Below are 14,242 nucleotides of genomic sequence, written 5' to 3' on the forward strand. Positions count from 1 at the left end.
CTTTTTTTATACCTACTAGTTCAAATAACTATCACGTCTTGAAAGGCATTCTTTGACACCTTACATCGTCGTAGAAGGGCGTCAAAGTAAGCATTTAGAATAGCCTTCCCCAGACGTCATAATTATTTGTACTAGAACCCTCCCTGCTATGAGGCCGAGATACTGATAGAATCCCACACATTTGCTTGTGGATAAATAAAGTATATCCTTGTGTGATGTGTGATTAATGTATAAAGTAAGAAGTGTTGAACAACCATGCAGGCGGAGTAAAAACATAGACGGACTGAGAAGATATGAGTTTCCAAATTCATTTGCGCACGAAAAGTCCGGTGCCAAAAACACAAAGAGTCCGGTGCCACCAGTTTTCCATATTACCTATCATTTAAGACCTTAATAGTGCATGCATGAAACAGTTCCGAAAGGGAAAATGTCTAAATTTAATGAATAATAACCAAATATTTACTTGGAGAAGAAAACAACAAGCTTAAAACACTCTTCAATTGGACATCTTTCCATGAAAAATGTTTGTTTTCAAGTTGGGGTACCACATTGGTGGAAACAATTTAAAATAAATCGTAGCTTCACATGAATATATGACTAGATATCAAGCAAAATAAATAATTTCCCCATTCCGTGACATCAAGCTTATTTGGAAATATCAATTCTGCTTTAATACAAATTGAAAGAAATAACAACTTACGCCAAATGTTTTCACCTGAAAACACGATAAGTCCGTTGCTGAACCCGATTAGTGCAGAAACGCCGAAACCCCCCCCCCCCCCCCCCCGATAAGTCCACTACCATTCTACACCGTGTAATAGGCCTTAAAAATATTAATTCTTCTAAATAATAAAAGACACTAGAAAACAGAAATACCTTAGTAGTCAGTACTTCGGCACTGACATTATTTTTAACAAAACTTTCTAGAATTGTCCGTTAATAAAATTTTGAAATTATAAGAAACTAAGGTTTCACCTCCTTCATGCAAAGCTGACTTGAGATAAATATGGCTATTGTCTAGTTCCCTTTTTGTTCATATAGCTCTTCAATTGTTATGTTATAATATATGTATTCATGGCTTTCAAATATTCGCCTTTCAGAGGCGGATTTAGGGGGGAGCAGGGGGCCCGGGCCCCCCTTTTTGGGAAAAAATTGGTTGCTTATATAGGGAATCACTGAAGCGTGACTGGAGCGGATCCCCTCTAAGGTCAGTCAGTGGGCCCGGGCCCCACTTATGAAAATTTCTGGATCCGCCACTGGCTTTCACCATTCTTGATGAAAGTAATTCAGAAAAGCGTATGGACGCATTCAATTTATAGGAAATAAATGTTAATTATATGAGAAGCTTATCATCATATATGAAAATACCATTGTAATGGATAATTTTAGTTGGGATGGTCAGATACTTCACAAATCGCAATGTGTCGCACAAACTTAATTGTTTTTCGAATACATTTCCAAGAATTGTTCATATTGATTCAAAAGACGAAAATTCAAATTAATTTGGTTAGAGATTGTTAGTCCTTATTAACAGAAAACATTTATTAATAAAACATGACATTCGAATTTATCTTGATAATGTGTATATTGAAAAATATGTGAAAGAGGATGTGAGTCAAGGACAATGACCCCCCCCCCCCCTCCCAAAAAAAAAAAAAAAAAACACAAACAAAAGAAAAAGGGCACCAAGACGTGAAGCCATTCTACAACAATACATGCATGTAGTCAAATTTATGAGAGAAATTTATGTATTACTGAAAAATTATTACACCAGGGTTTTCGATATCACAAACTAGTCAAATCATTTACTAAATTTTATCATCGGTATAAGGACATCACTCGTAAATATAGCTCAACATGCAGACTTCTTATACGTTCAGGTATTTCACATCCAATATTTTATGGAAATATTCTTTATAAAGCACAAAAATGTCAGTATTCACCTCAGAAGCTAACAAAACCTTTAAATAGACTTATCAAGAAGGGATATAGTTACGATACTGTTGTCAAGTCATTAAAGATTGCATATTTTGGCGTTAATATTGATTCATTTATAGGGTCTTTGCATTGGAACTAAACACACTTATTATTAATAAACCAGTTGTTGGCATTACACGTGTTATGTTCTTTTTATATATGTTATGATGGTATGATACTAAACCCCTCACGGGGAGGATTGTGCCTGATATTCATATGATGAAGACATAATTTTTCAATCAGTTTAATTGAAGTCTGGAGCTGGCATGTCAGTTAACTGCTAGAAGTCTGATGTTATTTATGTATTATTGTCATTTTGTTTATTTTCTTTGGTTACATCTTCTGACATCAGACTCGGGCTTCTCTTGAACTGAATTTTAATGTGCGTATTGTTATGCGTTTATTTTTCTGCATTGACTAGAGGTATAGGGGGAGGGTTGAATTCTCACAAACATGTTTAACCCCGCCGTATTTTTGCGCCTGTCCCAAGTCAGGAGCCTCTGGCCTTTGTTAGTCTTGTATTATTTTAACTTTTAGTTTCTTGTGTACAATTTGGAGTTTAGTATGGTGTTCATTATCACTGAACTAGTATATATTTGTTTAGGGCCAGCTGAAGGACACCTCCGGGTGCGGGAATTTCTCGTTGCATTGAAGACCTGTTGGTGACCTTCTGCTGTTGTCTGCTCTATGGTCGGGTTGTTGTCTCTTTGACACATTCCCCATTTCCATTCTCAATTTTAAAATCTGGAATTAGCACACCCATGCTGTTATGATATTCGATAAAAGTTGCACTCATAAAATGATGGATTTTACTAGTGAACTAGGAACTGCTGACTTATGACTCACACGAGTTCACTAGTACACCCACTCTCCGTTGTTGACAGGGTTCGTGTTGCTCAGAATTTTGTTTTTGGTATATTATTCTTGTTCATTTTTTCTGCGTTTGTCGTTTTGGCCAAGATGTTATCCACAGCTCAACATACAAAGACCGGACGTGGCAGGGTATTTATAAATCCTGTGATATTCTATATGTGCATTTTCACAGTCATTACCTTGTAAGGACTTGTAATTCAGTGGTTGTCGTTTGTTTCTTCTGTCTGTTTTATCTGTTTTTCGTTAACTTGTTCCGGCGTTTCATATACACGGGGCCGACGTGTTTTGTTTGAATTGTTCCGCATTTTAACATATCGGGTTAAAGCTGACAATATGTATGAATATACGATATGGATTTTGCTTTTTGTTGAAGGCTTTATGGTGACCTTTACTTACTTAAATCCACGTCATTCAAGTTGGACTGTTGGTTAGTTGGCCGCTATTGGCAATCACACCACATCTCCTTATTCTATATCAAACCCATATAAAAATGTATATAAGGCCGTACCGTGACTTATAATGGTTTATTTTTATAAATTGTTATTTCGGGATGGAGAGTTGTCTCATTGGCACTCTTACTAAATCTATATAGATAAATAAGAAGATGTGGCATAATTACCAATGCGACAACTCTTCACCAGAAAAAAAACATTACATAAAAGTTAACAACTAGATGTCTCAATACGGCCTTCAACAATATGCAAAACCCGTATAGCATAGTCGGCTATAAAATATTCTGAAATGACAAATATAAAACAATTCAAACAAGAAAATTAACGATCTGATTTATGCATTAAATAATGAACAAAAACCACAAATATACTATACAACGACTAACTACAATCACTAACTCCCGACTTCTGAATTGAAACCGGCACATACAAATGTGGACAGTGGTGTAACAGTTCAACATATGACAAAGATACGTATAAAAATCAGTTGAATAGGGCTTACCTTATCAGACTGAAACAAAGCATTTATAGCTGACTATGCGGGATGGGCTTTGTTCATTATCTAATAAAAAAAACAGACCGGGCGTGGCAGGGACCTTATTCATCCCAACAACTAAAATAGACACAAAGTACTGATTAATCTGAGTGTAATCGCAGTTACTGACAACTAGTTCAAAGCCAAAAACAACTCTGACTGTTTATGACGTCTTTGGATTTTGGATGTGTACTGATTGACAATTTTGTCTTTGATGCATGATTTTTTTTATTAAATGTTAGTGGATTTGAACTAGCTGTCAGTAACTGCAAATATTCTCAGATCTGTATTTAGTGTCTTTTTATTGTTGGGATATACAGGTACCCGGCCACGTCCACTTATATTTTTTGTATTTTTATCTGATAACTTAAGCCCTTTTCAACTGTGATTTTAGAGTTCGTCCTTATGTTGTACTGTTACACCACTGTCCCAGGTTTAGGGGTGGGGGTTGGGACCCCGCTGATCCCGTTTAACCCCGCTACTCTCTGTATGTTTGTGCCTGCCCCATGTCTGAAGCCTATAATTCATTGGTTTGCTTATGTGTTACATATTTGTTTTTCGTTCATTTTTTGTACATAAATTTATAGACCGTTAGTTTTATCGTTTGAATCGTCATGTTTACATTGTCATTTCGGGACATTTTATAACTGACTATGCGATGTGGGCTTTGCTCATTTTTGAAGGCCGTACTTTGACCTATGTCATTGGTCTCTTGTGGAGAGTTGTCTCATTGGCAATCATACCACATCTTCTTTTTTATAACAAAAAGTAATGCATCTAAGAATAAATGTAAGGCAGTGTCTGCGCGTACCCGCATGTGGGTACGAATAGCAAAATTGCCGTTCGTAGGCTACGCGTACCCACATCCGGTTTTATAATAAATTGCCATCAGATCGGGAATTGAAACGTAAAATATATACAGAAATTATCGCAATTAGTAAATAAAATTGATCAACTACTTAGAAGTTTTGTAAACATTTATATATATGTAAGTGAACGGTTTTTCTTGGTTAATAAATATTCTTAAAACGGGAAAAGAGTGATATACATGTGGGGCAGACATTTCAAAGTTATCATGAATTGGAACAATTTGTTCAAAAGTATCAGTCTATTAATTTTATACAATTGTATATAAAAACAAACTCGGAGTCAATTGCAGCTGCAAAGAAAAGAAGAACTGGAAACACAAAAAATAAAGAGGAAATCAAGTTTTACAGAATAATTTTTTCCTGTATTCACGGAGCAAAAAATTCTAAACAAGTTCGACAGGAAAAATTAAGGCCTAATACATTATTTCTGAAAAACAAAGGCCGATGCCAATAATCTTCTATGAAAGCTTCGTTAATAAATAACAAAATGTATGACGAAAATGTAAACCTTCAGCGCATCAAAAAATATTTTGCTTCTGAGGCGTGGAAGCAACTTAAAATTCGGATATTATACATTATAGGACTCTAGTTTACAGGGACTGCATATTTCATTTTCAATCAGTGTGCATTTAATTTGCAAGGTTTATTATAAGTTAACTTATATATACAATTCGAAAATATTATTTGTCATATCCTTCACTCGTTCTACTCGAAATCCCCATATTATCGACAATTTCTGTATATATTTCACGTTTAATTCCCGATTTGATTGCATTTTATTATAAAACCGGATGTGGGTACGCGTAGCCTACGAATGTCAATTTGACTATTCGTACCCACATGCGGGTACGCGCAGATGTCTACACTGCCTAAATGTAAAAGAGGTACGAGGTCGGGATTGGTTGGTAGTTTTTAGCTTCTTACGTGGGTTTCCGGTTCCGATGAACTGATGATGAAACGTTAAAAATGTAAACAACTCATATTTTCAGTGCTATCGTATCCTAAAGATAAAATGCCGGTAAAAGCAATATTATGCGAGTATAATAGGAGTTTGTGCTATTTATGAAATGGCAGACGAATCTCTTCTTCAGCGTCAAGAAGAGGAATGGCAGGTTTTGCAAGCAGTTTACATGGACGATGTTGTCGATCTTAGAAAGAAGGTCGCATGGAAGGTATATTGTACACGACATGGGCTATACACGATAATGCGTACAAGTATTTACTCATTGCAATTATAAGTATGTTTTATACTTGCACACACACCTCTCCTGTGTCTGTGTCAAGGTCATATCTCGTAAGAGTATTAAAAACCCAATAGAAAATTATTCTCTATAACAAAAAAATTAACATGCTTAATAAATATGTTACTGACCTGTTGGTTATTATACAAGGCAATATGTGCCCTCAAGGAATACTGTAAGGTTTCTCTATATGCGTCTTGTTGCTGCGGATGGAATGGATGACCAGTGTCCACAGGCAAATCATGCATCTTCTTTTTCCTGCCACAGGGTATCCGGATCGTTCGCACTGAGTTTGTTCGCCCTGATAGTCTGTTCGCCCTCGGTTCGTTCCCCCTATATTCATTTATGATATGTATATGTTATATTAAAGAACGAAATATATATATATATATATATTGAAATTTATGTATATCTATTAAAAATTAAATACAGAATATTTGCCAAATTTATATTAATTAAATAAAATTCTTGGCTGCATTGTTACTCTTTATTTTATAATTACTTTTAATTACTGTTGATTTAATTTTGATTGCTGATAAGGTATCATTTGAAAGGTATCATTTGAAATCTTTGATATCACTGATTGTTATATGAATTGTCTTTGATTGATTAATAATGAAAATAACATTTTTCTCAAATAAAATAGTCAGCTTGGATGGGTAAAAACACTGATGACAAGTGATCAATGTACAGCAGTGGGACTGTGTTTTGGTATTTGTGTCACTAATAGTAATTCAAATGAGTGCTTTTAAATATATTCCTTTCGGAAATAAATGTGTGAGAAGTACGTGCAGTTCGGAATTGAACTTGTTATAACTGTTACTGAATATTTTTAAATTGTTAAAATGTATCAATAAAGTTAAATATAGACTTAGTCTTTAGTTGTTTTATGTCAAATAGTTTGCAGTCTTTGAATTCACAGAAACTTAATATTCTCGTAGCAGCAAAAGAACAACTTAGTCTTCAGTTGTTTTACATTCAAAAATACAATGTAGTGCTGAAATTTCGAGAAACTTATTTCCTAATAGCAGTACCACAGAATATACATATAAATAGCTTATAGAATCCATTGATTTGTGCCCAATTTCACAACATATTGCATAGTTCAGGATGACCACCAACCTGAACAAGTGAATACAATGTGAAAGATGGTACATACATTGTAAATGCATGTTATTTCGTAACCTGGTCGATTCTTAACTACGTTGATTTGTAACTGAGAAGTTTCGTACCTAGTGTAGTTATATATGGTTATAAAGTTTAGTATAAATTAATTACCGGTAGTTTAAAATAAATGAAACAGTTAAAGTTATTATTTATAAATTATCAAATTGTTCATCTAATATTAATAACAATATGGTAATGTTTTTAATTTAAACATGTTAAAAATTTCTTAAATGGATGTTTAGAACGCAATCCGACTAATCAAGTTCTGTCGAAACAAAGCTTCACGGGGTAGGCGGGAAAAAAATAAAGTCATTGAGACATTTTGATCACCACATAGTGCTTCGGTGTTCCTTCTGTAGTTAAAGGCTCCAATATCGTCAGACTAAAAACAAGAAACATGAAAGAAACAACTTATGATAGATAAAAAGAAGATTAGTAAAGAACTCAGCAACATAAAGATGAGTGGTGTCAAGTATTGGAGACATCAAAGCACGTGGCAGAAGACTAAATACTTTGATAAAGACAGGGTACATCCAAATAATGATGGACAATTTAAATTCTTCTGTTCTATTCGCATGTGTGCAAAACTGTACTTTTAAAGTGTAAAATTATGTGCAATCAATTATTTAATAAATAAATATAGATATATATGTACATCAATAGGTCTTTTTTAAGTAACCAACGACTCATATTATTAGTATATATTGATATAAGGTTACAAAAGGTCTCGGGTACAAAACGACCTAGTAAGTTACAAATCGACTAGTTACAAACGACCAGGTTACGAAACGACCTGCACCCTACATTGTACATGTACATGTATTTAAAAAATCAAGCCAAAATGAGCTGCATAATACATGAAGGTACATGTAACTGTTGGTTGGGTAAATATGTAGGACTCAAATCTATGGTGGGTTCCAAATCTATGGCAGATTCCTAATCCATGGCAAATGTGACGTCATGCCATCTTGTAATTTCCTAATCTTTGGCAGATTTTTGTTGTGTCCAAATCTATGGAAAATGAATTGCAAATGGAAAATAATGCAGTACAAATATGACCCTTGACTTGCATTATTTAAACAAATGAACATGTACGACAACGGCATGTCTATAAACATTTGTGAAATAAACAGTCAATACTGGTGAACAAAATCATGGTGGCAAAAAAAACCCCCAGTATATAATGAATTCATAACATAAATACAGACTTCAAGATTGAAATGATGTGCCCCGTAAAAATAAATATTTTCTTATCTGTGCATTCATTTAACCAACTAGTAATTAAAGTTAAGTCCATTAACAAACAAGAAGGTAGATTTTTAATTAACAAAAAGGGATAAATAAAAATTAGCAGTTTGAATGTTCAAATAATATGTAATTCATCTGAGATCTTTTTTATTTTATGACGATCTAAATAAAATTGGTATCCGTTAATTTCATGTTTCACTTTATAAGCTTTGCCAACCGTAGACAGTAAAATGTTTACTATAATACAATGTAACTCTTTTTTCTGAAATATCCGTTACTGAAAAAAACGGTGTCCTTGTTCATCAGGGGCTTCGACCAGTACAGCACATTGTGTCCCTCTTCTGGATAATAGGTCACATCTTTATGTAAACCATTCTCAAATGGTTGTCAAGGGAAATACCTTCATCTAGAATGGTTTTCAAATTTATGGGTTCTGTCTCCGTTTGGGACGGCGACGATGTAATATGGCGTTATTCAGTTGTGACGTTATATGTTAGATCTGCCATAGATTTGGAGAAAACAAAAATCTGTCATAGATTTGAGTTGTTTGGCGTTTGAAATGTCACATTTGCCATAGATTATAGGAATCTGCCATAGATTAGGAATCTGCCATAGATTAGGAATCTGCCATAGATTAGGAATCTGCCATAGATTTGGAACCTACCATAGATTTGGAACCCGCCATAGATTTGAGTCCTACAAATATATGTATGCTATACATTGTATATGAATGTATGATCTAAGAAATATACGAAGGGGTATTTCAGAGTGAAAAATCACCACAAAAAAGAGTAAATTTTAACCGAAATAATGTTTACTGTTACTGTAAGTTCTCTTTTGTTGTCCAGTTATGTATAAATATATTAATGTGTCTTTCTGTGTTTCTGTATTTAAGGTTGAGAGACCTCTACATATATGTTTGATACTGAAGCAGCAGCAGTCAGAAAGTGTAGCTGGGACGACTGACAGTGATAGTATGATTCACATGGTTATAAAATGTCCAAATAAATATCCTGATTTGTAAGTTTTAAAAACAAAATGATTTCGATAAAATGTTACATTTGTAAATTAAACCATACCTGTTCATATACTAAGAGAAGGCACTTTTGATTAATCACACATATAAACAGTTTTAGAGACTTTCATACATTTGATAGTGTACAACATAATATTTCACACCTCCTTTCTTGATATTATAAAATTAAAGTTCACGTTTCTGGGAACAGCTGCAGATGTGGCCGTACCATTATTTAGTCAGCAATTCAACAAAATAAGCAAAACAATTTGTCCAGAAAGTGTTCAGTATTTAAAATCATTAAAATCAAAATCAAGTGCTTGATATGAGTCAATAGGACAGCAACCCAACAAAGGAATTTAACAAAACATTGTATTGTACGGTCTTCAGCGATGTCAGTGCTTTGGCACCACTTTTTCAGCACCTTTCAGTTAAAAATTTGACTAAGGCAATTGAATGATATTTATAAATGAATTAATGTAACACAGCAGGTAAGTCAAAATAATATATAGCGCTACAATTTTTACACTTCTAAATATTTGTTATTGATGTGTTTATTGTGCAAGAGGTTGTTACATTTATTAAATGTGTATACACAGGAAATTATTGATTGATAAATAAAATACCTTTAAAGATGTAACATATTTTTTTAAAGGGTACCAGAAATAATTCTGAAAAATGCCAAAGGACTGTCTAATGAACAAATTGCTGTGTTGAATACAGAACTTATAGAACGTGCCAAATCAATGGTTGGAGAGGTAACTTATGTGCAATGTAGAAAAACTTACATTTTGTATAATAGCTCCTAGGCTGTGTTCACGTTGACCAAAACTTGGTATTGTGCATTAGTGTAACTCACACATAAACTAAACACGATTACGTTCCCATTGATAAAAATGTTTACATGTAGTGTAAATCATGATTTGTCTACACACAGTCCATAGTCACTGTAGGCCTTGTGAAGGTTAAGTGTACACAAAACTGGGCATTTAGAACATTATTTTTACCATGTATATTTAAGGAAGAAACATATTTATTACAATAATTAATAAAGTTCATTACAGAAATATTTGTTTAAACTTTGATATAAAGACAACTTTACGAAGCTTTATTTACCCCTTATCAAGACTCAAAGCATGATCATTGCTGAACACATAATTCATTTAAAAAGGTCTTCCCGAATCGATTAGATGTACACAGAAATATTTGCCACTGGCCTTTACTCAAAGAACGATTCACTTATAAATCCATCACTATAAAAAGTGTGAGTAAAATTGTATTGTTTGTCTACTATCTCATATGTGTTAAAATACACTTAGAAATAAAAAAGAACCCAACATTACCACCTCCCTGTGCCAAATGCTCTTTAGAGAAGAAATACCCTTTGAAACAAAAAGAAAAGATAGAAATGTTGTGATCCTTAACATCTCCATCCTTTTATTTCATCGTCTGTCAGCATGCTGCTGCAGCCTAGTGTTTTCGGATGCGTAATCGAGACATCTTAAGATCTGCAAACTACTGCAAATCATCAAAATAGCTTCCAAAAAGGAAGAGGGGTATGTTTTTGTTTTCTGAGTCAGATTTTTTTCTTTGTGCGAACGTTTTCATTCAGTTTTTTTTTTATGCTAGCAATCAAATTTTTACCCCCAATATTTAATACTATAATGTATGGGGAAACTTGGGATTCAGAATATTTTTTTTATCTGTATGACCTGAATATTTTGTTTTATCAAATTTGGGATCGGAATATTTTCCAAGGAAAAAGCCATTTCTCCCCTTTTTAAAGTAAAATGGTCGTTCCCAATCTGCCAGAAAAGTTGTCCGAAAAATTTGCATTCGGTTCTACGTAATATACATTTAAATGACATATTGTTTACAAGTGTGAACAAATCTTATGTACAGGTATTTAAACAAGGTGTAAAGATGTGAACAAAGGACAAGGTTCACTTATGGCTCAAAATGACCTAAAATATCAATTTTATCATAACACACCAAAAAGTTCACAAATTGGTTCGTAAATGGGTCTATTTCTAAAGGTTTAATGCTCAATAAATCAGTTCTTTTTATATGAGTACATAATACTCTCCAACCTAGGCCCATTTATGACATTTTGTCAAATTATGATGATTTTAGGCAATTTTCAGACCTAAAAGCTTTAGAAAAAAATTGGCCGCCATCTATGATCCAAAATGTTATGTTACCAAAAGATTCCAAATGTGATATAGAATTCATCAATATAAAAACTTTGTGGATTGTGGATGGTGGCCAATGTTAATTATGTCAAAAACAATAAAATTTTGGACAAAATTGACCAAAATTGACCTAAAATACAAATAATGTATATTTGAGGGGTCATAGCTTCAAAATTATTAAAGGAAGGTGCCAAAAAAGTATATTTTAGTCTTAACAATATTATCACAAGTATTTCTATTTGAAATTTGTAATTGTTTGGCACGATTTAAAAAACATTAAAAATCTAGGGCCAATTTTAACCCTTTGTGAACCTTCTCCTTTAATGTGAAACCAGTGTACACTACATTAAACTAATTGTAAACATGCTTACTGTACATGGTGTTTAGTGTGAACAAGGGCCTAGTCATGTGACACTACTATTATTGAAATTTTATTAACTGAAGAGATAGAGTATTTTTAAGTTTATACAATACTCAAACATACATCACAAGCAATCTACATTTAATATTACATACATTTTGATAAAAAATTGAGGACAAGTACACATGTAAACACATGTAGAAGAGGAGAGAACCAGTACAAAGAGGGATAACTCTGTTTCATCCCTTTAACATTTATTTCTTTTTCTCTTGTCTTGCCCATTTTTTTTGTATTTAGATGCAGACTAAATACTGTACTTACATCTTAATCTTCATTTATCATGATCCAAATAAAAAAGATTATAAATTAATGTTTGCCATGTTTGAAAAATACTACCAGTAATTTTTTTCAAATTCTAATCTCAGTGATTTATAAATAAGGCACTCTTGAAAAAATGCAGTACTTTTGGATTAAGTTATGTAAACAGTGTTGACAGTTCATTTCACATCTGTGAAGAGCTCAAGTTTTTCTGAAACTTTTATATATGATAGATTAACCACATGGAAATATGGTAAATTTTTATTTAAACTCTACCATCAGTAAACAAAAGATTATGTGGCCAACAAGCTCAAACATCTCTTTAATTCATATACAAATGTTTTTAATACATATTTCTTTTTTATACCTTTTTCAGGTTATGGTTCTAGAACTAGCTCAACATGTACAGACATTTCTTTTTTATACCTTTTTCAGGTTATGGTTCTAGAACTAGCTCAACATGTACAGACATTTCTTCTTTATACCTTTTTCAGGTTATGGTTCTAGAACTAGCTCAACATGTGTAGAATTCCTTTTTTTTATACCTTTTTCAGGTTATGGTTCTAGAATTAGCTCAACATGTACAGACATTTCTTCTTTATACCTTTTTCAGGTTATGGTTCTAGAACTAGCTCAACATGTACAGACATTTCTTATTTTATACCTTTTTCAGGTTATGGTTCTAGAACTAGCTCAACATGTACAGACATTTCTTTTTTATACCTTTTTCAGGTTATGGTTCTAGAACTAGCTCAACATGTACAGACATTTCTTTTTTATACCTTTTTCAGGTTATGGTTCTAGAACTAGCTCAACATGTACAGACATTTCTTTTTTATACCTTTTTCAGGTTATGGTTCTAGAACTAGCTCAACATGTACAGACATTTCTTTTTTATACCTTTTTCAGGTTATGGTTCTAGAACTAGCTCAACATGTACAGACATTTCTTTTTTATACCTTTTTCAGGTTATGGTTCTAGAACTAGCTCAACATGTACAGACATTTCTTATTTTATACCTTTTTCAGGTTATGGTTCTAGAACTAGCTCAACATGTACAGACATTTCTTTTTTATACCTTTTTCAGGTTATGGTTCTAGAACTAGCTCAACATGTACAGACATTTCTTTTTTATACCTTTTTCAGGTTATGGTTTTAGAACTTGCTCAACATGTACAGACATTTCTTTTTTATACCTTTTTCAGGTTATGGTTCTAGAACTAGCTCAACATGTACAGACATTTCTTTTTTATACCTTTTTCAGGTTATGGTTCTAGAACTAGCTCAACATGTGCATGTACAGACATTTCTTATTTTATACCTTTTTCAGGTTATGGTTCTAGAACTAGCTCAACATGTACAGACATTTCTTTTTTATACCTTTTTCAGGTTATGGTTCTAGAACTAGCTCAACATGTACAGACATTTCTTATTTTATACCTTTTTCAGGTTATGGTTCTAGAACTAGCTCAACATGTACAGACATTTCTTTTTTATACCTTTTTCAGGTTATGGTTCTAGAACTAGCTCAACATGTACAGACATTTCTTTTTTATACCTTTTTCAGGTTATGGTTTTAGAACTTGCTCAACATGTACAGACATTTCTTTTTTATACCTTTTTCAGGTTATGGTTCTAGAACTAGCTCAACATGTACAGACATTTCTTTTTTATACCTTTTTCAGGTTATGGTTCTAGAACTAGCTCAACATGTACAGACATTTCTTTTTTATACCTTTTTCAGGTTATGGTTCTAGAACTAGCTCAACATGTACAGACATTTCTTTTTTATACCTTTTTCAGGTTATGGTTTTAGAACTTGCTCAACATGTACAGACATTTCTTTTTTATACCTTTTTCAGGTTATGGTTCTAGAACTAGCTCAACATGTACAGACATTTCTTTTTTATACCTTTTTCAGGTTATGGTTCTAGAACTAGCTCAACATGTACAGACATTTCTTTTTTATACCTTTTTCAGGTTATGGTTCTAGA

At 33.1% G+C, this 14,242-nt stretch overlaps 1 protein-coding gene across 1 annotated transcript in view; it reads left to right on the forward strand.

Annotated features, from left to right (window-relative positions):
• The first annotated feature begins 5,632 nt into the window (after positions 1–5,632).
• The window catches only part of LOC139515176 (eIF-2-alpha kinase GCN2-like), a 56,176-nt gene continuing 47,566 nt past the window's right edge, over positions 5,633–14,242 (forward strand). Inside the window, exons 1-3 of the mRNA XM_071304738.1 lie at positions 5,633–5,878; positions 9,258–9,382; positions 10,033–10,135. Of these exons, the coding sequence (XP_071160839.1) occupies positions 5,774–5,878; positions 9,258–9,382; positions 10,033–10,135 (333 nt within the window). The 5' untranslated portion in view covers positions 5,633–5,773. The remainder of the gene's footprint in view (positions 5,879–9,257; positions 9,383–10,032; positions 10,136–14,242) is intronic.

This window comes from Mytilus edulis, chromosome 3 (assembly GCF_963676685.1).
Source record: "Mytilus edulis chromosome 3, xbMytEdul2.2, whole genome shotgun sequence".
Classification (NCBI taxonomy): Eukaryota; Metazoa; Mollusca; class Bivalvia; order Mytilida; family Mytilidae; genus Mytilus; species Mytilus edulis.